The sequence below is a fragment of the Boleophthalmus pectinirostris genome, unplaced genomic scaffold, assembly GCF_026225935.1.
Source record: "Boleophthalmus pectinirostris isolate CB_2022bp ecotype Guang Dong unplaced genomic scaffold, ASM2622593v1 HiC_scaffold_3, whole genome shotgun sequence".
In the NCBI taxonomy this organism is placed as follows: domain Eukaryota; kingdom Metazoa; phylum Chordata; class Actinopteri; order Gobiiformes; family Gobiidae; genus Boleophthalmus; species Boleophthalmus pectinirostris.
In genome coordinates this window covers 29672266-29697957 of record NW_026571299.1, presented here as the reverse complement: position 1 = coordinate 29697957, position 25692 = coordinate 29672266, and the positions used below count along the sequence as shown (strand labels likewise).

At 38.2% G+C, this 25692-nt stretch overlaps 1 protein-coding gene across 1 annotated transcript in view; it reads left to right on the top strand.

The window, feature by feature from the left end:
* slc38a3b (solute carrier family 38 member 3b) overlaps positions 1 to 25692 on the top strand; it is a 59603-nt gene that overhangs the window by 25564 nt on the left and 8347 nt on the right. The window contains exons 3-11 of the mRNA XM_055160332.1: positions 807 to 833; positions 1951 to 2041; positions 2124 to 2239; positions 10066 to 10139; positions 11977 to 12069; positions 12685 to 12766; positions 23029 to 23111; positions 24647 to 24705; positions 25185 to 25331. Coding sequence (XP_055016307.1) covers positions 807 to 833; positions 1951 to 2041; positions 2124 to 2239; positions 10066 to 10139; positions 11977 to 12069; positions 12685 to 12766; positions 23029 to 23111; positions 24647 to 24705; positions 25185 to 25331 — 772 coding nt within the window. The remainder of the gene's footprint in view (positions 1 to 806; positions 834 to 1950; positions 2042 to 2123; positions 2240 to 10065; positions 10140 to 11976; positions 12070 to 12684; positions 12767 to 23028; positions 23112 to 24646; positions 24706 to 25184; positions 25332 to 25692) is intronic.

Genomic DNA, 25692 nt, shown 5'->3' with positions numbered 1-25692 from the left:
TCCAGTATTACGTAAAATTTACTCTTATGAGCTTTTAGCCATGTCAGAATACTCTTACTGCTTCAAAAACATACCTGGAGTTGTGTTTTGTTTCATTCAAACTCAAACAAATATTTGAGTATTCTTTATTATTGGTTGGTCTACACCTCCAAACCACAAAATGCTTTGTTCCACCTTGTGATGTCATGAAAAAGCAGTTTTCAGATTAACAGCTACTTTTACCTTTAGTTCAGTAGTGATTGGCAACTTTAGGGCTGAAATGATCCAAATTAATCTAGTGAAGGTGTATGGAGTTTAAAAGCACGGTGGAGCACTTCCTGTGTTACCACATGACATCACAACAGGAACAGAGTTTTCAGTTTGAGAGAAGAACTCAGCTTAAATATGCAAGTTTAAAAGCATTAGCTGATGTAGTTTATTCACTATTTTCCCTCTTTTCTGATTGGCTCAACATTTGTACGTCATCGTTTAGCAGACACCCATTCGTTCTGCCTCTTTAACTCCAACTTTATCACCCTTGAGACAGGTCACCACTTCTGCACACACGGGCACGCCACTTCTATCCATTGACATTCACTATGCTCCTCTGTATTACGCCTTTCAAATCTGTAATGATGTTATCAACTGATGTCTTTCTGAGCCTGTTTTCCTCTGTATAAATGATGCTATTAAACTGCCTGCTCCCATAGGCTGATGATGGAGTGTAGACTGTAGTCCTATCTCTTATGTCTAATATGACAGAGGTTGTTTTCACTCTTGTGCTGTTTCTGGTTTGATTGATGGCGTCTCTCTCTTCACCCATACAGAGGGGAGGCAGTGGCCAATAGTGCGAGGTATGTCCAATGTGCTCATTCATCCTGCTGTATGCTGCTATGGCTGTGAATGCCTGAGTGCGTCCATAAAAATAGCTTTTACGTGGGGTAGAAACTGGTCACTGGGAATGTCATGTTTAAAGGTCCGATATTACACAACACTGGGTCTTTTGAGCTTTAAGTCATGTTATAATGTTGTTACCTGATCAAAACAATCCCTGTATCATTCATTCATTCGTTTTTCATTATAAACTGTTTTTTTTTTTTCATTATGTGTCTCCAAAACCAAAATGAAAAAATGGATAATGATTTGTTTTTCATTTTTCGATTTTGTGTTTAAATGAATAATGGAAAAAAAACGATAAACATACCTGGAGTTGTGTTTTGTTTCATTCTCACATTTTTGAGTAATTCTTTATAATGAGTCTGTCTGCATCTCCAAAGCTCAAAATGCTCTGTTCCACCTTATGATGCCATGAAGTGGTAGCTTTCAAGTTAACAGCTATATTTTACCTTTTGTTCAGTATTTGGCAAATCCAGGCCTGAAATTACTCAGATGATTCCAGTGAAGGTGTATGGAGTTTAAAAACACAGTGGAGCATCCCTGTATTACCACATGACATCACAACAGTGTGTGGAATAGAGTGTTTTCTGTTTGAGTGAAGAACTCTGCCTAAATATGCAGGATTTGTTTTTGATGAGGAAACAATATTTTATCATAGCTCAGGAAACAGTGCAGTATGGGCCCTTTAACATGCTATTTGCCTAGACTTTGTAAATTTACATTTGAGGAGAACTTTGAGGAGGTCTACAATATTATAAACAGACAATAATCTGTTTACAATATTGCTAATAATTAATTCATAATGATAAGGGCAGTCTTGTTTATGCTCTTACTTGCCTCCTCAAAACAGTGAGATTTTAAATTGCAGAGGTCGTTCATTTTCATCTTTTGGCTTTCTGTTTTCAGCATTGGCAAAGGTCATTTTTATTTTCTGTTTTCTACATTATGTCCATACACGCTGAACAAGATCTTGCATCATGCTTGGCTTTCAAACTGCGCTGGTTCATAAAACTTTGAGTCATCATAACTGAGCCTGATTAAATTTCCAATGCTTTACTTTCCATTCTCTTTCAGTTCACACAAGGCCGAAAATGCTGCATCCAACCTTCCAGAGAGTCAGGAGTTTTTGGCCGTTGACGACAAGAAAACGCCACGATTCACAGACGTAAGCACCATCCGAAATTTAAATTCAACTTTGTCCTGATATAAAATATTCATTATTATTTTTGTAATCTTTTTTGCTACAGTTTGAAGGAAAGACCTCATTTGGGATGTCAGTGTTCAACTTGGGAAATGCCATTATGGGGAGTGGGATCCTGGGACTTGCCTATGCCATGGCCAACGCTGGAGTCGTCATGTTTTTGTAAGTTATTCGTTCATCTTTCTAAAGAATACAACAACATAAATCAGTATCAAAGGCTGTATGTTAAATTTCTCTCCTTTTGGGTAATTATCTTTGTACAGTCACATTATTATTATTATTAGGGATGTAACAGTAACCGAAATATCGTGATATCGTATTGTCAAAGTTCTCACAATAATATCGTGGACCATCACAATATATCGAATTACAATTCTTTGCTTAAATTAAGTTATGGTGCAGCAATAGCTAAAAAAAAAGACAGAGGGAACTACATAGACCATGATCCTTTGCTCTATTTCAGTGTAGACTACAAGAGGAAATAACAGTTCTAAGCACTTTTAAGTCTTAGTTCTTTGGATTAAGTCATGTCAAGGCATTTTAAGAGGAAAAAGCAGCATATTCACAGTTTTGTTAGCCTCCACAAAAATCGCAATAAATATCGTACCGTGAGATGTATATCGTGAAAATATTGTACTGAGAGATTTAGATATTGTTACGTCTCTAATCATGAGCCTCCCCACCATATCGTGAGCTTTCCCACGATATCACAATAAATACCGTACTGTGAGGTTCATACCGTGACGATATCGTATCGTGAGACTTGGATATCGTTACACCCCTAATTATTATCTGTTGCAGTGAGGGAATTAACTATTTTGTCATTTATTGTCCTTCGGTAATGGCTCTCCTTCACAGATGGCCATCACATAATTGTATTGTAATGTATTCCTTGAATGCAGTTGCTATTTTTAACTCTGACAGTGATAAGAGGAGTCCCATTTGTTTGATAATGGCCTGTAGTGATGGTTTTGAATTGAATGTGAAAAATAATAGTTATTTTATTCATGAATGCAGAAAATACCGGATATTTTCACACATTTTCTGTGCAAAACATGCGGTTACAGTCTTTATGCATTGATGAGCCATAACATTTCTAAAGCTGACTGCTGTAGTTATAGATGAAAACCAATGTAGATGTGTTTTCCAAAATTGAAAAAGGGTTATAAATATGGGAGGAAAGTTAAAGCTGCACTGTGTGATTTTTCTGGTGGAGGGTTTGTCACCTGCTTGTTTCCATGGAGATGTTATTGGTTTGCCTGGAATGTCCCATGGTATGACATTAAACACATCTATGTAGCAGCTGTTCATTGTGGATGTTTCTACTGCTCAAAAATACAATAATTCTCTCTGTGAATAAGTTTGCCTCTTCACAGATCTGATGTAACCTATAATGTACTCCTATAATGTACTATAGCTGTTAGAGCCCTGCCTCCTGCAGAACCCGTGAGACCCGACACAAAACAGTACAGCACGCTACACATTTTACCGCAGTCTCGCAAATTAATGTGTACGCCGCGCAAACCGTCCCCCGCCTCGTACGTCGTGCAGGCTGCGCCACTAAATCAGAACTAAACCAGGTCTAAAACAGGACTAAAACCAGGACTAAAACAAGATTTAGCCAAGACTTAACCATGCTGTCAGACCGTCCACCGCGCCTCCTCCCATACGCAACCACCCCCCCAACTCCCTCCGGTCTGTAATATATTTTTGATATAAACCGGTCCGTGGCGCAAAAAAGGTTGGGGACCACTGTTTTAGACAATTCCTTTCCGCTTCTCCGTGTTTGATAGAGCTTATAAGTGAATGTCCTCATCTTGTGGGACTTGCAGGCAGAAGCAGGACAAAATATCACCGATGCGGGCAGGAGCAGGACTGAAAATTACAATTCTTTGCGGGTGCGGGTGGGAGCGGGACTGTAAATTTTGACCCGCATAGACGTCTAATAATTGTCTCCCTTAATATAAATAAATTTAATCTCTATCATGGAACATTCTATACAATGCAATAACATCTCCATGAAGACAAGCAGGTGATGGACTGTCCACCAGTAAAGTTACACAGTGCAGTTTATTTCACTGTCTCTGTAAAGAAATTGGTCTTCTGCATTTGACCCACCCTTCAATGCTGCTGGGGTAACCTGTCAGGAGCTGTAGGCATTGCAGGCCAGGACTTCCTTAGCTGGAGAATTGTACCTATTGTGCAGGTTTTGGGTTGGAAAGGTCCTGGAGTTGAACCTAGAACCTTCTAGCTGTGAGGCAAGATTAATAGACACTGTGCCACCCAGACTGCAGTGGTCGTCATTTTCACTATCAGAGGTGCCTTAGATTTCGTTTTAGTCCTGGTCTAGACCTGGTTTTGTTCTGATGTAGTACAATCTCTGTGGTAAACAGTATTGGAAGTCCTCTTATGCAACAGGCCTATATATTGTACCTAAAATTACTCTTCTGTTAATTGAAATCTACACGCTGTATTGTGTTGTTTGTGCAGTTTTGCCCTGTCTAACCCAGAAGTCTGGTACAAACATAATTTCCATATTCAAGTTTGATTAATGCTTCTATTACTGTGCAAGGTTCCTGTTCAGGTGTTGAATAAATGAACCTAAACTGAACCAAATGACCTACAATGACGTCAGCTGTCCTCGTTCACACTTACAAAATATTGATGTTATCACGTATTATGTAGTATGACCTTTCATCTGCAGACATGAGAGACCTAGTTTTGTACTGACCTCTGTAGGGGGTAGGATTCTGTAGCTTTGGTCTTGCCCCTGGCCTAATATGACTTTTTTTGTTCCAACATTTTAGATCTTTCCAGGAAATGTTACAGAGTGTACAATAAAAAGAGGATTTAGGGCAAATGAAAGTATGTGCGCATTTCAATAAAGAATATAGCTGGAGGTCTGGGGCCTTAAAGGTGTCTTCTCTGGTGGTACAAGTGAAATGTCTGCATATTTCTGTGTCTGTCTGTGTTATGAAACTGGATTATGGGGTTAGTGAGGGAAGAGGTGAGCAGGTTCATGGTCTATCTGCAGAACAGGGGTCAGTCGAAAGGCAAAAAGGAAAAAAATTGATTTTGCATTAGGTTTTATATAATAAACTAATTTTAAATGTACATTGCCAGTCAATAATTTGATCTCATTCAATGATTTCTCTATATGTTTACTACTTTTCACATTTTATATACACACAAAGGACATCAAATATATGAAGTAAGATATATGGAGGAAAAATAACTACGGGAACTATAACTCTAGATATATTTTATAAATATCACAAAATCCTCAAATTAGCACCCATTTGCTTTGTCAAAATGTATTTAGTAGACTTATTTAATTTTTTATTTTTCACAAAATAATGATATTGCTTGTCCAACTTTTTGACTGGTGATGTTTAAATGTACACAGCTGACTGATTCAGTGTTTTTCTTTTTAATAATTCCACACATCTTCATATATTTGATGTCTTCTGTATGTATAGCAAATGTAGACAGTGGTAAACATACATAAAAAAATTAATGAGAGGGTGAGTCCAAACTTTTGACAGGTAGTGTACATGGCACTATTTCTTCTTTCCAGCCACCACCTAACTTTTTGCCACCTGCTTGTTGTTACTCTGCATGGAATATTCAGCAATATGACATTAAAATGTTAAAAAAACATTTAAAAAATATATACATTTTTACTGTGAATGGGGCTGCTTCTCTGTACATGTAGCTTGGTGTTGTCTTCTGCTTGTCCCCATGGAGATACTAAAGCCATACTGTAGAACATTCCAGGCAGAGCAATATCCTCTCCATAAAGACAAACAGGTTACATAGTGCCCCTTTAACAATGGTGCATTCAAAATAACAAAAGGCTAAGGGGACATCATTTAAATTTTTGAACTTCCAACACATTTTTGTCTAAGGTCAAAACTTGCGTGATTTCCCTCTCAGATTTCAGGGCGATTGTAGAACCCCTGAGCCGTCTTACAGAGTGACTCAAGGACGGTGTTTGAAGCAGTGGATTTGGAGAAAGCCCCTTATGCTGAGCTCTGTTGTGTGACCCATGTTTTTAAACTGAACCCAATGGCACCTTTAGCTATGTTTTAACCTATTCAAAAATATTGTGATTGCGATTACATTTGGGATATGTGTTTAAAAAGTAGGATTCAGTTCAGAGTGCGCATTGTAAACAAATCCAGGAGCATTAACATTGGAGAGAAGACTGAAGTATGAACTGATAAACTATTACATGATGGTAATGCATTTCAGAGCATGTTTGTAGAGGTCTGAACTGCAGGTACAACTCAGTCTCTTTGCAGAGGACTTTCTATTATCAAAAAAATGTTTGCCTTTGTGATTTGATAACTGTGCCATCTCAAATTGTGACCGGATTGCAAGTATTTTGTGTAACCCTAATTCCAACTGTGAACCCAGTTTTTTTACATTATATTAGGAATGATGTTTTTAGCTATAAAAATTATCAGCAGTCCCCAAAAATTACAATTTATGATTCATGCAAATGTGTTTTTGTCAGTGTCAATGAAAAGTCTGAATAGTTTTTAGCCGCACCGTGCTGCATGTCAACTCCTCATTAAGGAATAATTTAAAAGATTGCAATTTTGTCTTAAAACGTGTCATTTTTCAGAAGACAAAAACACAGAAGACAATATTTATACTGATTTGGATCACAAACAGGAAAAACACTTATGGACTTTCAAGAATGGTTGATAGATTGAAGTACCTTGTCAATAACAATGGGAAGCAATGAAGTGTTAGACCTAGTGTTTAATTAATAAAACAAAACACTAGACCAGTCAAAAGCAAATACTGATGTAATTGTATACAACATAATTGTTATTGCATTTGGATTTGTTACTTATAATTTTCACTGATAATGAAAAGATTCATATTGGTCAATTTCCAGAGAAAATTGTAATATGAACTGCTTGGTTAATGTAAGAATCCCATAGAATTCCCTATTCCCAGTATAGCATCTATTTGTAATGGTCTAAACTTGAGGGTGAGCAGGTTTTAATGCATAATAAGAAAGTGTATTTTGTAAATTGCAGAGGGCATTATATTACCCAAAGAAGCTTTGCCTAGAATACTCTGACTCAACAACTTGACTCTGGACTTGACTATCTCTATGGAGACAAGAAGGTCATGCACCCAGATCATGTTACAGGTGAGATCTGTGGAGCAGAGTCCTGGGTTTAACGTTCTGGAATTTTACGGGTGGGTAGTCAGTCCTGGGTTAGTCCTGGTTTAGTCCTGGTTCAGTCCGTGGCGTGTGCGGCGCAAAAGTCTGTAGTTCGTATTCGTCATGATGAAAAAGTGAAGAGAAAGCGTAAGAGTTTAATTTCATTTCGTGATTGTAATTCTTGAACTTTTCAGTTTGTATTCTGATGGCTGCTTCAGTTAGAAAGCTTGTAATTTGTATGTGATTTATCATGGGCACAGGCAGGTAACGGGTGGAATGCTAATGGGTCCGGTCGGATGTGGGTTTAACTTTGATAAAATCACGGGCTAATGGGCGGGTGCTGTGCAGAACTGCGTGGTTGCGGGCAGGTGCGGGTCTTCAAAAATGGACCCGTGCAGGACTCTGCTGTGGAGATTCTAGTGTGCTAAACCAGAAATTAGAGGACAAAAAAGTGGGTAAAATGGATTTTAGGCAGACTCCCAAACCAAAGAGCTGTCCAAGTACCACCTGAAGGAGCTTGCATACCACAGTCTGAGAAACACTGGCTATAAAACACGTGAATGCTAACTAACTACCAGCTGTAACATGTTTCTATTGTATTTCCCGGTGGATACAGAGGCGTGATCAGGTCAGGTCTTCGTAGGAGTGGGGTCCCTACAGTGACCCCACTGTTCAATCTGTCAGCAGATCTGTCCTCCCTCTGCCTCTCCACACCACAATCCCTCCATCTTTAAACCAGTGCTGGAACAAAAGGAGGCTGTGAACGGGCCAAGAGTTTAGGCTGAGGTGAAAGACACGCTGCCAGAGGGTTTTAAAGGGGCAGAATTAACAGACTGTAGAGCCAAAGCAGTGAATGAACAACAACACATAACAATAAAAGAGGGAGAAGAAGAATGGGTCAAATTAGGTCTGCTGGAGTCTGTGGGCTGGTGTGTGGGGTAGTGGGCATATCAAGAATGATTAAAGATGTCTGTTATGTAACAAAGTCAAGTAATGTGTGACTGTTTTTCAAGTTACGTCATGGTAAAATAATGTAATCCATTTTATAAGTTGAAGTTGTTATTAAAAGCACTGATTAGATAGTATGCATACTTTTCTACTATAATCTATTATAATCGTTGTCAACTTAGAAAAACAACTTTCATGTCTGATTTACAAAGATTTACAATAATAAAAAAAACAAGTTTAGAAACAATCATGCTTAATGAAATGAAACTGATATTTTAGGAATTGATTTTCCATAAAAGTTGGAACTGCTCTTCATATTTAAATCATAAGAAGGATCTTTAAAGTAGAACTGGAATCTGACCTTTTTGAAATATTGATCTAATTTTTTTAAGAAATAGGTATAGTTCTGACCAGAGGTGGGGACTTGCAAGTTGTGACTTGGACTCGAGTCAGACTTGAGTCACTATTTTTAGGACTTGAGACTTGACTTAATAAAATGAACTAAGACTTGGGACTTGAACTTGTAGACTTAGAACTTGAGGCCTGTGACTTGAGAAGACTTGAGAAGCACTAAAATCTGAACTTGTTCTATTCTGACTCTAATGATTCACTCTAAGATCTTGTATTGTGAGATTTTAAAAGGAAAAATTTGCATTTCTACAACTCTTGAAACACTTGAAATGACTTGAAGCTCAAAGCAGACGACTTGGACTTCACTTGGATTTATAAGTGACTCAAAACTCGACTTGGACTTGCCTGGCTGTATTTGACTTGGGACTTGACTCGGACTTGAGGTCAAAAACTTGAGACTTACTTGAGACCTGCAAAGTGATGTCTTGGTCCCATCTCTGGTTTTGATAAATCACAAACAAGCTCTAAGATCTAATTTTAAATATATTTTAATTGGAATTAAAACAGTCCATATTACGCTATTTTCAAATCTATTATAATGTTGTTTCCTCATCAAAAACATACCTGGAGTTGTGTTTTGTTTCATTCACACAGGTTTAGTTCTTCTCCCAAACAGAAAATACTCTGTTCCACCTTATGATGTCATTTGGTAATACAGGAAGTGCTTCTCTGTGTTTTTAAACTCCATACACCTTCACTAGAATCATATGGATAATTTCAGTCCTGGAATTTCCAATCTTTCCTGAAATAAAGGTGAAAAATAGCTGTTAACTTGAAAACTACTGCTTCATGACATCACAAGGTAGAACAGAGCATTTTGAGCTTTGGAGATGTAGACAGACTAATAACAAAGGGTTACTCAAACATGTGTGAATGAAACAAAACACACAAAATGGCTTAAAACTCAGAAGAATCCATGATTTTTTTTTAGATTCCCATGTGAAAACTTTGCTTCCAGGCCACTGAACAGCATATTGAATCAGTGAGTGAATATACTTACTTCCATAGAGTAGACTTACAATTAAGATTCACCAGAAGAATTATTCACCTATATTTTAAAGGTCTGAAGACTGTTTCCCCTGTACAGAAGATCAAATACCATGTTACTGCTTGGAATTCCAAATACTTAAAAGAGATCACAGGAATTATGTGCTGATTGTTGGTCCTTCCTACACATTGTTTCCATAGTTCCCATGTATACGATTGTGTTTGTTGGGGCATGCTCCATCTGGTGTGTCAGAGATCAGAGCTTCAGCTGCGGTAACACTTTTGTTTTGTTCCAGCGCGATGTATGTCCTGCATCCAGGAAATGTGAGTCTGGACCGCACCTGGGTCAACAGCCCACGGGCCAGTGTCCAATGTGAAGCATGTACGCCCCAGTGGCACCAAACGCAGGCTTTCTCTGTATGATAATCGATGGCCATCTTGTTTTTGTGTTTTTCAGGATACTCCTCACAGTGGTGGCGGTTCTCTCTTCGTACTCCATTCATCTGCTGCTAAAGTGTTCTGGGATTGTAGGTATGTAGTTACAACCGTTAACCTGGGAGAAGTTTGGGAAACACGTGTCCGAGTGATTGTGAAAAGGCAGAACAAATACTTCAGACAGTTGCTTTAAGCTGATTATGTTAAAAGCACAGCAGGCAGTGAAATCAAAGTCTGTTTAAATGGACTTGAGAGGAAACATCAGACAGACATCCACCCACAAATGTCATTAGTTCCTGTCTGGAGTAATTTGTTTCATAACAAAATACCCAGTTTTCTGCTAAAATATGCTGAAGCACTAAATTCTGCATCACCATGTTTGATTTGGTTAGTTTGGACGCTTCAACTTTGGCTTCAACCCAAACCAGTACTGTGCTGTAATCATAGTCGGTATAAAAAAGTGGTCTAAAGGAGTGCGACATCACCCTATCAGATGATGCTAGCAGTTATAGGAGCGAATTTGGAGCGGAGTTCCATATTAAGAATTTTTTAAGGACAAAATGGCAAAATCAAAACCAGGATCATGTAGGGCAGCTTCATATGAACATTTTGAGTCCTAACCGAGAGGGGGTGACCGTTTTTCAATGTAAAGTATACTTCAGCCAAAGTTGCTGGAGCCGAAAGCGCCCCCATGCTCACTTCCTATTTGGAAAGGGCTGTCTAGCAGGTTAGCTGTGTCCCTTTATATAAACAGTCTAGCTGTGATTGGTCTGGTCATCCAGTGGCTTTAGCCCAAACATATGCACAGAAATGGTTCAAGATAAATTCTCATGTGTTTGTGAACTCAGTAATGCATTCATCTTCCTGGTCAAGATATTAAAGTGTTAACTGTATTCCTTGCTTAAAGCGACAGAATTTTGGATATAGGACCTCATTTCCTAGTGAGTCAGAGTTTTGGAGATGTGTTGAGACACTTTTTAAAATTTTCCATCCAGTCCTTGTATTTGCAGAGGTCGCTGGTGCTAGGCTAGCGCATGTCAATGGCCATAGTTAGCCAGCCACTAAAAACAGTCTTACTCACTCCACAAAACACCCAAAGCAAATCTATTATAACACCAGACTGTCGATGTAAATGTCTGTGTCGATAGAATAATTTTAGAAGTAAAACCAACCTTGCATTTGAAGGATTTATGTCTGAGCAGCAGCAGCGTGTTGTACTTCCTGATAGAAAGCTTGGCAGCGGCGGACTGATATCACCTAGCACCTATCTTACCGGCAAAGTAAAATTCTGCTGCTCCGAGAAAATAGTCCCTCAGCATGCAACAATTCATGTGATGCAAGGTTAGTTTTATTTCAAACGTTATTCTCTCATCACAGACATTCACATCGACACTCTGTATATAATAGATTTGCTTCGGGTGTTTTTGTGGAGTTTTTAGTGGCATGCTAACTATGGCCATTGACATGCACTAGCTTAGCACAAGCGATCTCTGCAAATACAAGGACTGGATGGAATATCTTAAAAAGTGTCTCCACATATAAAAGAATGAGAACTTTGCACATCAGTTACTTGAGATGTGGGTGCATTGGAGGAAAGGGAGCAGCCCAAGAACATTTTTTCTGCGGGATTTTTCTCCATGTTCGTAAAATGTGTTTCCACGCATCTCCTACACCCTGGCAAACTAGGAATTGAGGTCCTATGTCCAAAATTCCAGACTGTCCCTTTAATATCTATGTTATATATTATAAAATATGCTATATGTTATAAAATCAAATAAAGGCATTACATCTACCAGCCCATGAGGAAATTAGTTTTATAGTTTGCTGTACTTTTGAAAGTATCACAGATTTCACTACAAATGAAAAACATTTCTAGTACTATTGCAGGTTATACATGTTTGAATTAATTACAACCAGCCTGTCTGTCCCTCAGGTATCCGGGCCTACGAGCAGCTGGGCTTCAGAGCGTTTGGGACTCCAGGCAAGATGGCGGCAGGTATCGCCATCACACTGCAGAACATCGGAGGTGAGCTCGGGCCATCTGTCATGCATCATGCACACACGCTCGCACGCACGCACACACACTTTGTACCATGTGGTGTTTGTCATAAGCACATGATTTCCTGCCTGGGATTAACATGTGCCCTCTATGAATGAACGACCAGAATGTAAAAGTGGTAGATATGGGATTTGTATATAAAGAAAACATTTGATAAACATTACCAATTTGTGGCCTATATAAACTGTTTTGATTTTAAGTCGTTACTTAATGAGGGGGTATTACGCACAATTTATTTTTTGAGCTTTCTACCATGTTATAAAGTTTTTCCTTCATCAAAAACATGCCTGAAGAGGTTTTATATGTCATCCTTGTATGTAAAAGGGACTTTGCACAGGGGACTACTTTCTACTTTATTGTACGGATAGATTTTCTTTAACTTTCTTTCTAAGTTTAACTAATGTGAGAAAGAACTAGATTAGACAACTAGGCCAGAGCATCTCCAAAACTGGAGCTCTAGTGGGGTGATAATACTGATTCTTAAAAACAATATCTCTCATATAGGTCAGTAATTGTTTATTAATGTATATTTGTTCACATCTGTTGCTTAACCTTTGCTGTTTTTCTTCTATCTTCCTGCAGCCATGTCCAGTTACCTGTATATAGTGAAGTATGAGTTTCCTCTGGTGATCCAGGCTTTCCTGAAGGTGGACAAGCCCGCAGGGTAAGTGCAGTGGACTGTCAGATCTTATGTCACATCTACACATGTTAGGGTTGTAAGATGAATCAAACTCAAATCAAAATCTCAATTTGAATGGACATAATTAGTACATTGTAAAGACTGCATAAAAAAGGCTAACCTGGTAGTTTAGGTCTGCGCAGACATGTTGACTGACAGTTCGTATTTCACTCTTTTTGTCAATTCTTCTGATATGTTTAAATGGCCATATTCTATTTTCTGATATATTTATAATGTTGTTTCCTCATCAGAAACATTTACTCAACACAAAAATTTACTCTTGTGATCTTTACGCCATGATAAAATGCTGTTACCTCCTCAAAAACATACCTGGAGTTGTGTTTTGTTCCTTTCATTCATGTGCAGCACACAAAAATATTTAGGCTGAGTTCTTCTCTTAAACAGAAAACACTCTGTTCTACCTTGTGATGTCATGTGGTGATACAGGAAGTGCTCCATTGTGTTTTAGACTTCATACACCTTCACTAGAATCATTTGGATAATTTCAGTCCTAGAATTTTCCATTCTCTACACTCAACAGAATGTACAAGGTAATATTATTAATTTATAAACTACCACATTACAAGATGGAACAGAGCATTTTGAGCTTTGGCAATGTAGACAGACTCATAATGAGGGATTACCCAGATATTTGCGAATGAAACAAAACACAACTCCAGGTATGTTTTTGAGGAGGTAACAGCATTCTACCATGCCTTAAAGATCACAAGAGTATTTTTTTTTTTTTTATTGTGCCCTGTAAAATGTGAACTTGAAACAGAAACCTATTTTTAAAACATAAATCACAAATCTAGCCACCATGCTTGCCACAAAAATTGCCATTAAATGTTTTTCCCAAATCGTTCAACACACTCTGACCTACATAAGGAAACAGCTTTACTCAAAAACCATCTCATTTCATTCATCCTCCCAGAATGTAATTTATTATACTACACTCATGTGATCATTTATGGAAACTGAAGTGTTGGTTTCTGTGTGATTAGATGTTTTGTGACTGTGACATTATAACAGTAATAATATATATGCTAACATGGTTATTTCATTGCATTATGATCATTGCTTCATTACCTGTAGCTCATTTGTGTGATTGTGTTATGGCCATTTACCTTACCAGTTTGTCAAAGCCTGATTTCGTCAGATCTCAGAAGCGAAGCGAGACTGAGCCTGGGTAGTACTTGGGTGGGAGTCCACTGAGAATATCAGGGGCCACAGTGGGGGCGCCAGCGTCAAAAACTGTTGTTATGTCCTTAGAAGATGAGAAGAACTTAAACTACTGACCCTGGGAAGATTTGGTGAATTTCAGACCAAATAAGGCCAAATAGAGCTCATTTTTACTCTAAAAACTACAAGGGGTGTATTTGAATAGTTACTTTATCAGGTCATTAGTTACTTCAATTCATTACTTCAACCGGTAAGACAGTTACTAACGCAATTAACGGTATTTTTTTTTAAAGTGCTATAACTATAACTATACTACTATAACTGTTACTTTTTTGAAGGATCTTGCCCAATACTGACTACCACTACTTTTGTACTACTATTTGTACAACTACTAGTACAACTACTACACCTACTATTTTTAAAACTAGTACTTCTCTAACTCTAACTATTGTTATTATTGTTATTGAAATATTATTCCATTTCCTTCGGGATCAATAAATGTATCTATCTATCTATCAATCTAATAACTACAACTACTATTACTTCTACTAACCAATTCTACTACTACTACAACTACTACAACAACTACTTCTACTGCTACCACTATTACTGCTGTAGTTTAGTTCTATTACAATTATATTATATTTTCGCCAATTTTCACATGATTCCCAAATCCAAACACATAATTCCCGTCATCCTGAACATTGAGATCTTGGTGACGTGGGCTGTGCCAGTCGGCCCTGTGCAGCTGTCCCTCACACAGCTGTCATAGTGACCCTGAGGAGAGAGAGAAACACATCAAAACACAGGCTCGCTCGACCGCTGTTAGCATAAACGACGGGACAGCATCAGGCTAAGGCAGGTGCATCCACACACACATATACTGGACTTCACATGTTCACCTTTAGCCCACTTGAACCACTCACACAGCACAGAGGGCCAAAGGCTAAGCTGGGTTACTCATTCTCTGGACTAGATCTCCACTTATCAACTAAATTAATTTGTTCTTTTCTCAATTTCTTAGTTCAGTTTTATGCTGGTTTCATTTGTTAGTTGGTCTGTTAATGCTTTATCTGATAACAACAACAAAAAAAGATCAGATTTTGATGTTTTTTGCAATAATACAACAATATTAAAGTATTTTCTTCTTCTGATATCAGTAGAAAGAACAACAAAGATCTAGGTCACCAAAAATAAAATAACTTAACTAATCTTAATCTATGAATTAGTTATTATTACGTCACTTTTCTAAGATATAAGTTTTTGTACCACTGTATTATTTATTCTCAGTCATACTATAGGTACTAAGTGATAAGCAAATTCTGTAAGCATTGTTGTGTCGAGGCAGATTGATGAAGGTGAGGCTCCCAATCTGCGACTTTGCCCCTCTGACCACCTCCAACGCTCAGGCACACACAATATTCATACTAGGTAATGAGAGTGAGGTGTCTTGCCTAAGGACACAACAGCTGCTGGCACTGATCAGAGGTTGATCCATCCACCAATATGTAGGGTGCTCTAACCACTAAGCCACCATTAACACATCTGTACTTAGACCTGTGTTTCATGATGACAAATTTTTGAAGTGCGATATACTGCTGAAGAAAATATAGCTGCTATACAATAATACTGAAATTTAATTTATGCCACTGACACGAAAAGAAAAAGTCCCCATGATGAATATTAAACCCCCAAAATGATTGTTCCAGCTATGTACTGAACGATAAGTCGATATAGTAATTATGACAGACTCATCTGTATTCCTAGTGGTCTCTCTACAAGAACTAACCAGGCCCAGTCCTGCTTAGCTCCTGAGAAGATAAGGTATTCTCAAGGTGGCATTTGAAGAAAACTATTACCCTGGAACAAAAATCAATTACATATTTTGGAGTGTGTAAGGCCATGTTTTCTGCAGTTTGCCTCTGTGGTTAAACTCTGGCTTGACTAGTCAACTGTAAAAAATAATCATCAGTCATGTTTTTGATAATTATATTGGTTATCTGAACTTTACAGGCTCTAAAAACTAAACCAAAAGACTTTAGAAGGTCCTATATTACGGAATTTTTATTTGTTCTTTTGACTTGTGCTTTTGTCCATGTTATAATCTTTTTACCTCTTCAAAAACATATCTGGAGTTGTGTTTTGTTTCATTCGCACATGTTTGAGTAATCCTTTGTTATTAGTCTGTCTACATTTCCAAAGAACAAAATGCTCTCTTCCAACTTCCAACATGAAGCGGTAGTTTTAAAGTTAACAGCTACGTTTTGCCTTTGGTGCAGTAGAGATCGGCAGTTCCAGTACTGAAATCATCCAAATGATTCTAATGAAGGTGCATGGAGTTTAAAAACACAGTGGAGCACTTCCTGTATTACCACATGACATCACAAGATGGAACACACTGTTTTCAGTTTGAGAGACAAACTAAAAATGCAGTACTTGTGTGTTAAACATGTGTGAATGAAACAAAACACAACTCCAAGTATGTTTGTGATAAAGAAACAACTTTATAACATAGATCAGTGAATGGCGTCATATGGGCCCTTTAGGTTGTAGTCCTAGGTCTATTCCCTGCACAGTTTAGTTCAGTCCGGTGTTTGACGTCAGGCTGCAGTGACGTGTGCTCTTGGTGTCTCTGTATTCATGAGGCAGAGGCGACGCCGCTGTAGGCTCCACTCTGTGCTGATTTAAAGTGACAGCACCCTGTATGGTGTGTGTGGGCGTTTGGACTGGATTTGAAGTGAGCGTGACAGAGGGAGGGACATAAACAAAACAAGAATACCAACGCAAATGTACAAATATCATAGATCGTGATCCAGGGATGTGACGTTAATGGAAGTTTGATTGAGACTGAGCCTGTGTCGTGTCTAATTGTCAGTGATCAGTTTTACTCAGTTTTAGTGATCAGTTTAAGTCATTTTTTAAATTTTGTTTTTTGAAAAATAGATCGAGATTGGTCAATATAAGAGAAAAAAAATATGATACATTTTGTTGCCACATTGTCCAATGTCCAGCCCTAAATTAATTCATATATTGTATTGTTGTGATACAAATTTCTTGAGATAATGCAAGTCACGAGAGAACAGTATGAGAACTGATCACAACAATAGACTGCTGAATATTTATGGCTTTTTGTAGTAAGTCACATATCATATTTGAAGTACTTCTTTTGCCACTATACCTACTGTATAAGGGCATCTTGTTTAAAACCTATGAGAAAGGAAAATGCAATTCAGGGGTAGTGTATAGGTTTTAGTGGTTCTCAAACAGTGTACTGACCTACGCTAGGTCCTCTTCAGATCTAATATTTGCTTAATTTAAGATCAATATTTACCCATTTGTCCATTTACCCATTTGTTCTACTCTACTCTACTCTGGTGTTGCAATTGTAAGTGCAATTTAGAACTGTTTTAGCCCTAATTTAGACCAGAGTCCTGCACGGATCCATTTTTGGAGACCCGCACCTTTCTGTACCCGCGCAATACAGCACCGCACCCGCCAGTTAACCCGTGATTCTATCAAAGTTAAATCCGCAACCGCCCAGACCCGATAACATTCCACCCGTTACCCGCCTGTGCCCTTGATAAATCGCACACAAAATGAAAGCATTTTAACTGAAGCCTCCATCAGAAGACGAATTGAAAACTTACGACTTTAAGAATTACAATCACGAAATGAAATGAAATGGTTACACTTTCTTCATTACGAGTACGAATTCACAGACGCGACTTGACTGTCAAAAATACAACATCACTTCATAAGAATTATTTACTGAGCAGAAGAAACACTGATTGAGATACCAGACTTTTGCGCCGCACACGCCACGGACTGAACCAGGACTAACCCAAGACTGAACTAGGACTAACCTAGGATTGATTCCAAGACTGAACCAGCAAGACCAAACCAGGACTGAACTAGGACTAAAACAGGACTAAAACAGGACTAAACCAGAACTGAACCAGGACTCACTATCAGGAGAAGCCCGGAAGTGCACCCGCTTGGACCGTCGGGTGACTGCAAAAGGAGTTAAGTGTAGCGGTCACCTGATCATGCTTTGCGGACACCCTGTTCCATGGGCTCGGGGTTCTCTCTCTCTTAAGTCAAAGATTAGTCCTAGTGTAGTCCTGGTTTAGTCCTGATTTAGTCCTGACCTGCCTGTGTGTAATTACTACCCGCCCACATACCCGCCTGTAAAATTCCAGAACGTTAAAACCCGCCTGTTTCAGCAACTGTTTGCCCGTACCCATCAGGTATCCGCGAGTACCTGACCTGGTGCAGGACTCTGATTTCGACCTGTAATAGTCTGATTTAGATTTTGTGCTATTTGGTGTAAAAAGTTTGAGAACCACAGTACAGAATAGGAAAAGGTGGTCTATTGGTATTGGTCTTGATTCAGTCTTGGTTAATGCAATTTCCACTTCCACGGTTGGTTCATTTTCAAGTGCTCATTATTAAAAGCCCTCGTCTGGACCTACAGTATATTTCTATTAACACAAAACTGACAGCCATCCACATTCAAACATTCAAATGAAAACAGCTCTGAACTCGAATATGACTTTTGCAGCATCCTTGAAGTGTTATGACAGAAAATACAAGCTACTTTCTCCACTCTCCAGTCTGACACTTGCCGTGTCAAGTTTTATAAGAACAAGAACAGCTGATAGAAACATGCAAAAAAAATAAAATTAAATTAAAGGCCTGTGTGGTTAGGAAGAGCCTTCATTTTGCCACCATATCTGTCTCTTTGTACAATCTCCCCTTAACTTCTCCAACCTCACTCCCCTCACACACGCATTGATTTTTCACTACAGGAGGTGCGTTTTTCAACCACTCAGCTTATCGCAAATACATTGGTGCTGATAGTGTCCCTCTGGGTTTCAGATTGCAGAATTTAATGGAAACAGAACCAGTAATTCACTATCTTTTAATTGCACTGTAGATATATCATTGTAGATATATTTAAGAAATACTAATTTATTTTAGTGTTTATGGTAGTGAGTAAAATACACTAAGCTTATGTTGGTGAAGTAGTAAGACTATGTTTTGCTGCATGGGGATATTTTGTCTTATCTATTTTAGGGAATCTTTTAAAAGGCCAATATTAAGCATTTGTATGAATGAAACAAAACACAACTCCAGGCATGTTTTTGAGAAGGTAACAACATTATAACATGACTTAAAGCTCATAAGAGTCAGTTTTCATGCCACTGGAAGCAGCAGCACATGGGGACTCTTACCCATATCTGAGCCACGATCTTAGGAAAGACTAGCTGGAGGATGTAGTACATGTTTTAGGTATATTCTTGCAGCAGAAAAAAACAACTTAAAAAGATAATATTTTGCTTTGACGTTCAAGAATTTAATCATAATTTCAGATGCAGGACAGAAAATGATATAACCCGACTGAAGAGTCACTATTTTTGAAAGAAATAACTAAGCAGAATCTTATTATTTGTAAAAGATTGGCTCCACAAAGTTGCTATATTAATCTTTCATTCTGTCTGTGGTGCGTTGCTAAGCCCTGTGAGATGACTGCTGTTGTGATTTTGGACTCTTCAAAAATAAATTGAAGTCCTTTCAGCTGACAACAACCGCATATTTGTGACTGAATAGCCTAATGAAACCTTTTTCTGACGCTATTGTGAAGAAAGTATTTTTGTTTATTTGTGCTGACAAGAATAGACATTTGACATTAATAGTTTTACAGTTTTGATTCATGTGGATAGGCCCAGTAATTACAGAGATATGAACCATAAACCAGGTCAACAAATCTGCAATCTAAACAGCAAATTCTACCATAGAATTCTGACCTGTCCTAAAGCTCAGTTTGACTCTACAGGGATTCTAAATAACTATTAATGTCTTTTTCGGTAGGCGCTGCACATCATTTTTACTGTCTTGTACATGAAAAACAGTTCTAGTTCTTTTTAAACAGTCTGCAGTGGTTCTACATTACTCCTCACTTATTAAAACTGCACTTTGTAACTTAATAGGTAGAGGGTCCGCCACCTGATTGTCTTGTAGATGTCATTGCTTTGCCACAGTATAACATTCGCTTTATCTCCTTGAAAATAGCAGGTGGACCAACCAAACCAGGGTTACAGGTTAGATCTGTGGAGAGGCAACCCTACTCACAGTAAGAATGTGTGTTTTCAAGGTAGATTTGAGCAATAAAAACAAATGACTGCTAGATAGATGTTTAATGCCATAAGTAGTGAACCCTACTGTAAAAATTACATGGTGGACCTTTAATTTAATCATTCCAAACATCTTAAATATTCATCACGATTAGTTTATAAGTGCAGAGTTCTGCTGTGAGGGTAAAGCGAACAGAAACTCACATGCTAACACGCACTTCCTGATTATCAGACAATGAAACGCTTATATAATTATATGCAGACATTGAGAGGTGCTTACACAATATATCTGTACTGGGTCAAGACAGTTTTTTAATTGTGTGACTTGATGTCCCAGACCTATGCGGTGAGGATCCTATTGAGGGACATGTTGCCTCCTCTGTCCTAAGCTTCTTCTTTGGGGACATTTGTATTAAACGTCTGTATTGTGTGTGTGTGTGTGTGTTGTGTACATGTGTGTGGGTGGTTAGCAGATGTTGTATGGTTCTCTAACTGATGGAGGCAGAAGGATTAATGGCCCGGGCTCTGACACTCTAAAAATAGGCCTGGGAGGATGCCACTGTACCAGACACAAGCATGTGTTCCACTGGCAATAAACAACACTCCATTATATAAGAGCTTTAAATACTGATATCACATTGTGTTAATGTTACTATTGTGACAGAAATTCTTGTTTTAAATAGTTAGGATTTTGTGAGGAGCTTTCCCAGTTCAATATAATATTTTGAATTGCCTCATTGCTATAATGACGGAGGAACAAATCATTCAGATCTGGAAAGAGTCCTGCCTGAAACCCATGAATAGTTGTATCATCAGTTACATAAACTACACAGATATTGAGTGCAGGCAATATAATATGCATTTGTCTTACATCTATAGTAAAAATTAACTACCGTATTTTCCGGACTGTAGGGCACGCTCTTATGCCTCTAACCCCATCAAAAAACGACTGTGCACCCCACAGTCCAGAGTGCCCTATACACGAATCCACTCATGTGTCCTGGCACAACTTCAGTAAACTACAAAGCCGCACCACCCGCAGCGCACGCAAACATGCACGGAGGGAAAAACACCCACAGTCAGACTCATCACTCCAGGCAGACGAGGAACGGAACGGAGGAACGAACCGAAAAAACGAGTGCAATGTGCCACTTCTAGACACAACTGAACAACTGAGTCACTGCGAACACGGCAACAATCCAGCGGTCCCAGACAGCACCCTCCCTACACGCCACAATTGAACAAAGCTGTGAACGTGACAAACAATGTCAGACTGAGCCATCTAACTGTTGTGTTTCGTTTAAAGTCCGGTGCGGTTTATTTGTGAAAAAGGTTTGAAAATAGACTATTTAATGACAGTGCAACTGATAATTCAGAGCGCCTAATAACCCGGAAAATACGGTATGTAACTTTTTGAGGGAGGGTCTGCCACCTGTTTGTGTTCATGGAGATATTATTGCTTCACTTAGATTATTAATCGTACTGTAAGCAGGGTCATCTTTTCACAGATCTGACCTGTAACTTAACCTTAACCTACTTCTCTCCATGTGAGAGACTGTGGAACATTCCAGACAAAGCATTAACTTCTCTATAGAGACAAGCAGATGGCATACACTTCACCGTAAATGTTACATAGTGCACCTTTACTTCTGCTTTTTTTAAATTTGCATGTTTGTTTGTTTTTTTAATATATATACATATTAACGGGCTTCAGCTTCCTGTTAGATGCAACATTTGGGGACGTTTTCCTTATTCAAAAGCTATAAAATTTTGGCTTGTGATTTTCTTAGTCACTACGGCATCAAATAGGTGAAATTTTAAAATCAAATTTGCAGTGGTGACTAATCTCACAATCCTTATTCATCTTTTGTAGTAGTAGTTGTCAGTGTTACTGTGGACATTTCGATGAGCTGGTGTGGACAGATATCTGCAAAACCCTGCTGTCTTTCTGTCCCTCCTGGTCCTATTGATTTCCCACTTTGTTAAAACCAATTAAATACAACAAGAGCGCGAGACTGTCGATAGTGAGACCATCCGTAAGGTCAGATTTAAAAGGTACGATAAGCTTGAAAAATCAACAGTGACTTGACTGAAACTGTTGAAAAAGAAATTCCAGGATATTACATCTTTCATTTCATATTCCTCGATATCACATCACACGACATTACACAAAATCAGATGTGGATATGCAAAAATTACATCATAAATCAAAATGACATCAAAATTATATCATCTTATGCATGAGCTTCACAGTGATGAAAATCTAGCTCTATTGTTCTAGAAAATAACAATCTGAAAAAAAATATTATATGTTTTGAATAAGAAAATGCCTTGAAAATATCACCTATAGACAGGAAGCTGACTCCTATGACTACTTTTATTGCTACTTATTTAGAAGTATTATTACCATTTTTAAAATATTTTTATACTCTTTGTTATTGTAATATGATGTGATTTGTGTCCAACTAATTTCCCTTGTAGATCAATAAAGTTTAAGCCTATATCTAAGTCTACTTTCTTGATAAATCAGTTGTTCCACACATTGGCAAACACTTCCAAAGTTTTAAGATGGTCTAAAAACTCAAGGCAATAATGTTATTTGAGACACACCAGCGTTTTCTGATTAGATTTTGTTAATATAAAGCTCAGATTAAAGTCTAACGAAGCCCCAGACAGAGTAGTGCCTACAGTTAGCATCACATCCCCTGGAAATACTGATGACTTCGGCTGCAAAGGATTAATACGCTTTTTAGTGAGTTCAAACAGTACAAAACCTTAAATGTAAAATCATACAGCCTCATCATTTGCACTGCTCTGCCCTGACACTGATGACATCCTCCCCATCACCACTGAATAAAAAAAACACACAATTCACACTGTGTTCATTGTATTACCAAAAGTTAAACATCAGATTTGGTTTTGTCTTGACAGAGAGTGGTACCTGAACGGAAACTACCTGGTGGTGATCGTGTCCATAGCGGTGATCTTACCTCTGGCTCTGATGAAGCAGCTCGGTGAGTGAGCTCCTCTTCTCCACTGTTCATATGGAAAACACAATGGGTTTGAGTCAGGATCATTGGAGCTTGTGGAAAAATAGATGTCTTAAGAAATGGAAAACATGGTCTAATCCGTCTGTAAGCACATACACAGTAGCTGAAAGGAAACCAGGCTTAAAACTGACAGAAGATGAATGTTGGTTTATCCTTTTGTTTTGGAAATCATATAAGCAATAGCTGGTACTTCACTTAGAACTGTTACACAATCGCAAAAAGAAAAAAGTGATGATTATAGAAAGGTGGCATTAAATTCAGAACTTGATACTTAACCATTTTACACTATTTTCTAATCTGTTATAAAGTTGTTTCCTCATCACAAACATACCTGGAGTTGTGTTTTGTTTCATTTACACATGTTTAACACACAAACCCTGTATATTTAGGCTGAGTTCTTCTCTCAAACAGAAAGCACTCTATTCCACCTTGTGATGTCATGTGGTAATACAGGAAGTGCTCCAGTGTGTTTTTAAATTCCATACACCTTCACCAGAATAATTGGAATCATTTCAGACCTGGAATTGCCAGTTTCTACTGAACTAAAATTAAAAGGTTGTTGTTAACGTGAAAACGACCACTGCATGACACCACAAGGTACGAACAGAGCATTTTGAGCTTTGAAGCTGTGGACAGACTAATAATAAAGGGTTACTCAGACATGTGTGAATGAAACAAAACACAAAACAAAACACAACTCCAGGTATGGTTTGAGGAGGTAACAGCATTAAAACTTAAAACAAGAGTCTGTTTTGTGTAATAAAAGACCTTAGTCAGTAGTTTTTCTTCTTTTCAAAAACTCTACTGAGAATGTACTATGTAGTGTAAAGGTATAGTATGTAACTTTTCTGATGCCACCTGCTTGTCCCCATGGAGATGTTACTGCTTTGCCTGGAATGTTATATATATCTAGCCAGGCTGGCGCCACCTAGTGCCTCCGCCTCAATTGCATTTCTCTTCAGCGACTAGGTCAGGAATCAGAATACACTAGACGGTTTGCAAAAACTCAGAAAATGCGAGTTCGGGCACCAGCCAATCAGCGAAGAGCCATATATTCTGTGTTGTCAACGATTCCCAAGATTGAGGATTTAAAGCCGGAACAAAGAGAATATTTGGTGAATTTTATCAAGGGGAAAGACGTTATCGCCCTTCTTCCTACGGGATTTGGGAAAAGCTTAATATACCAGTTAGCCCCATTAGCGTTGCATTACAAACGTCATGTCTAAATAATAGCGATTGGTTAAATGAAAAAAGTACACGCATACCATCGATCTAACGAATTCTAATGCTGCAAGGTCAGACAGTTTCTACAAAGTGAAACTGGCTGATAAATCAGGCTAATGTATATCTCTCTTCATGAAAGCAAGCAGGGGTCACTACCAGGCCATGCTTACTGTATGTTTAATGCAATACTGTGAAACATTCCAGGCGAAACAATAACACCTGCCAGAAAAGTGACATAGTGCATCTTTAGAACATTCTTTCCCTTTCTGTTCCAGGTTACCTTGGATACACCAGTGGCTTCTCCTTGAGCTGTATGGTGTTCTTTCTCATTGCGGTAAGCTCCATCACTCTAGCTTTAGCAACAGACTGGAGTAATACAAATGACACTGGGTTTAACCTTTCTCTACTCCCTCGCTGTCTGACCTTTGCTGGTGGACCACTGCAGTCTCTGACCTAGTTTCAGCCGCAAGCAGCGTTGGATACCTAATGCTATTGTGTTTTTTAGCCTGCATAGTGATACGTGACTTACATATATACTGCAGCTCTTTAATTAAAAAAACATATTATTTCAATTGAAATAAGGAGTAGGTAAGACACAATTCTCAAGGCACAAGATTTGGTCCACAATAGATAAATAGTGCATTTTTGTTCGTAATTATGATTTCTTTTATATTTTTGCTTGCTTTTTGGATTTACTGCTTCTCCATTGATGATACTCATCAGCGCTGATCCATTTTTTTTGTCTGTGCCTAATGTAAACACCTGAGAATTTGTATGGGTCGATTTTTAATATTACATCTTCTGTATTTTCAGGTCATATACAAGAAGTTCAACCTCCCTTGCCCCTTCACAGAGTTTGCTTTTAACGGCACAACTCACAGCCCCATTCTGAACACTACAGATCCGGGAGGGGAGGAGGACGACACCTGTGTCCCCAAAATGGCCAACCTCAACTCTCAAGTGAGTTATTACATGTGTGGTTCATTTACACTGCTAATAATGTCTGTGTACCTGTGTCATCTGGATGCCAGATGAGTCGAAACATGTCACTGAAGGAGTATTCTAGCGGAAACAATCTCAAGTGGAGTTAAAGATACTATTTTTTACTATTTAAGATGTGGTGCAGTTAAAATGCTCAGTAATGCACACTTACTGAATGTGTTGATTTAAAATGAGACTTTCACCAAGGCATTTATCACACAAATGGTGGAATGATGCCCAGATCTTGACTTCAATCAGATATCTGCAAGTCAAAGCTTTAAAAAAACAAAACAAAAAACAAATCTACTGTATTTATCAAGGTCATTTTCATTAATATTTT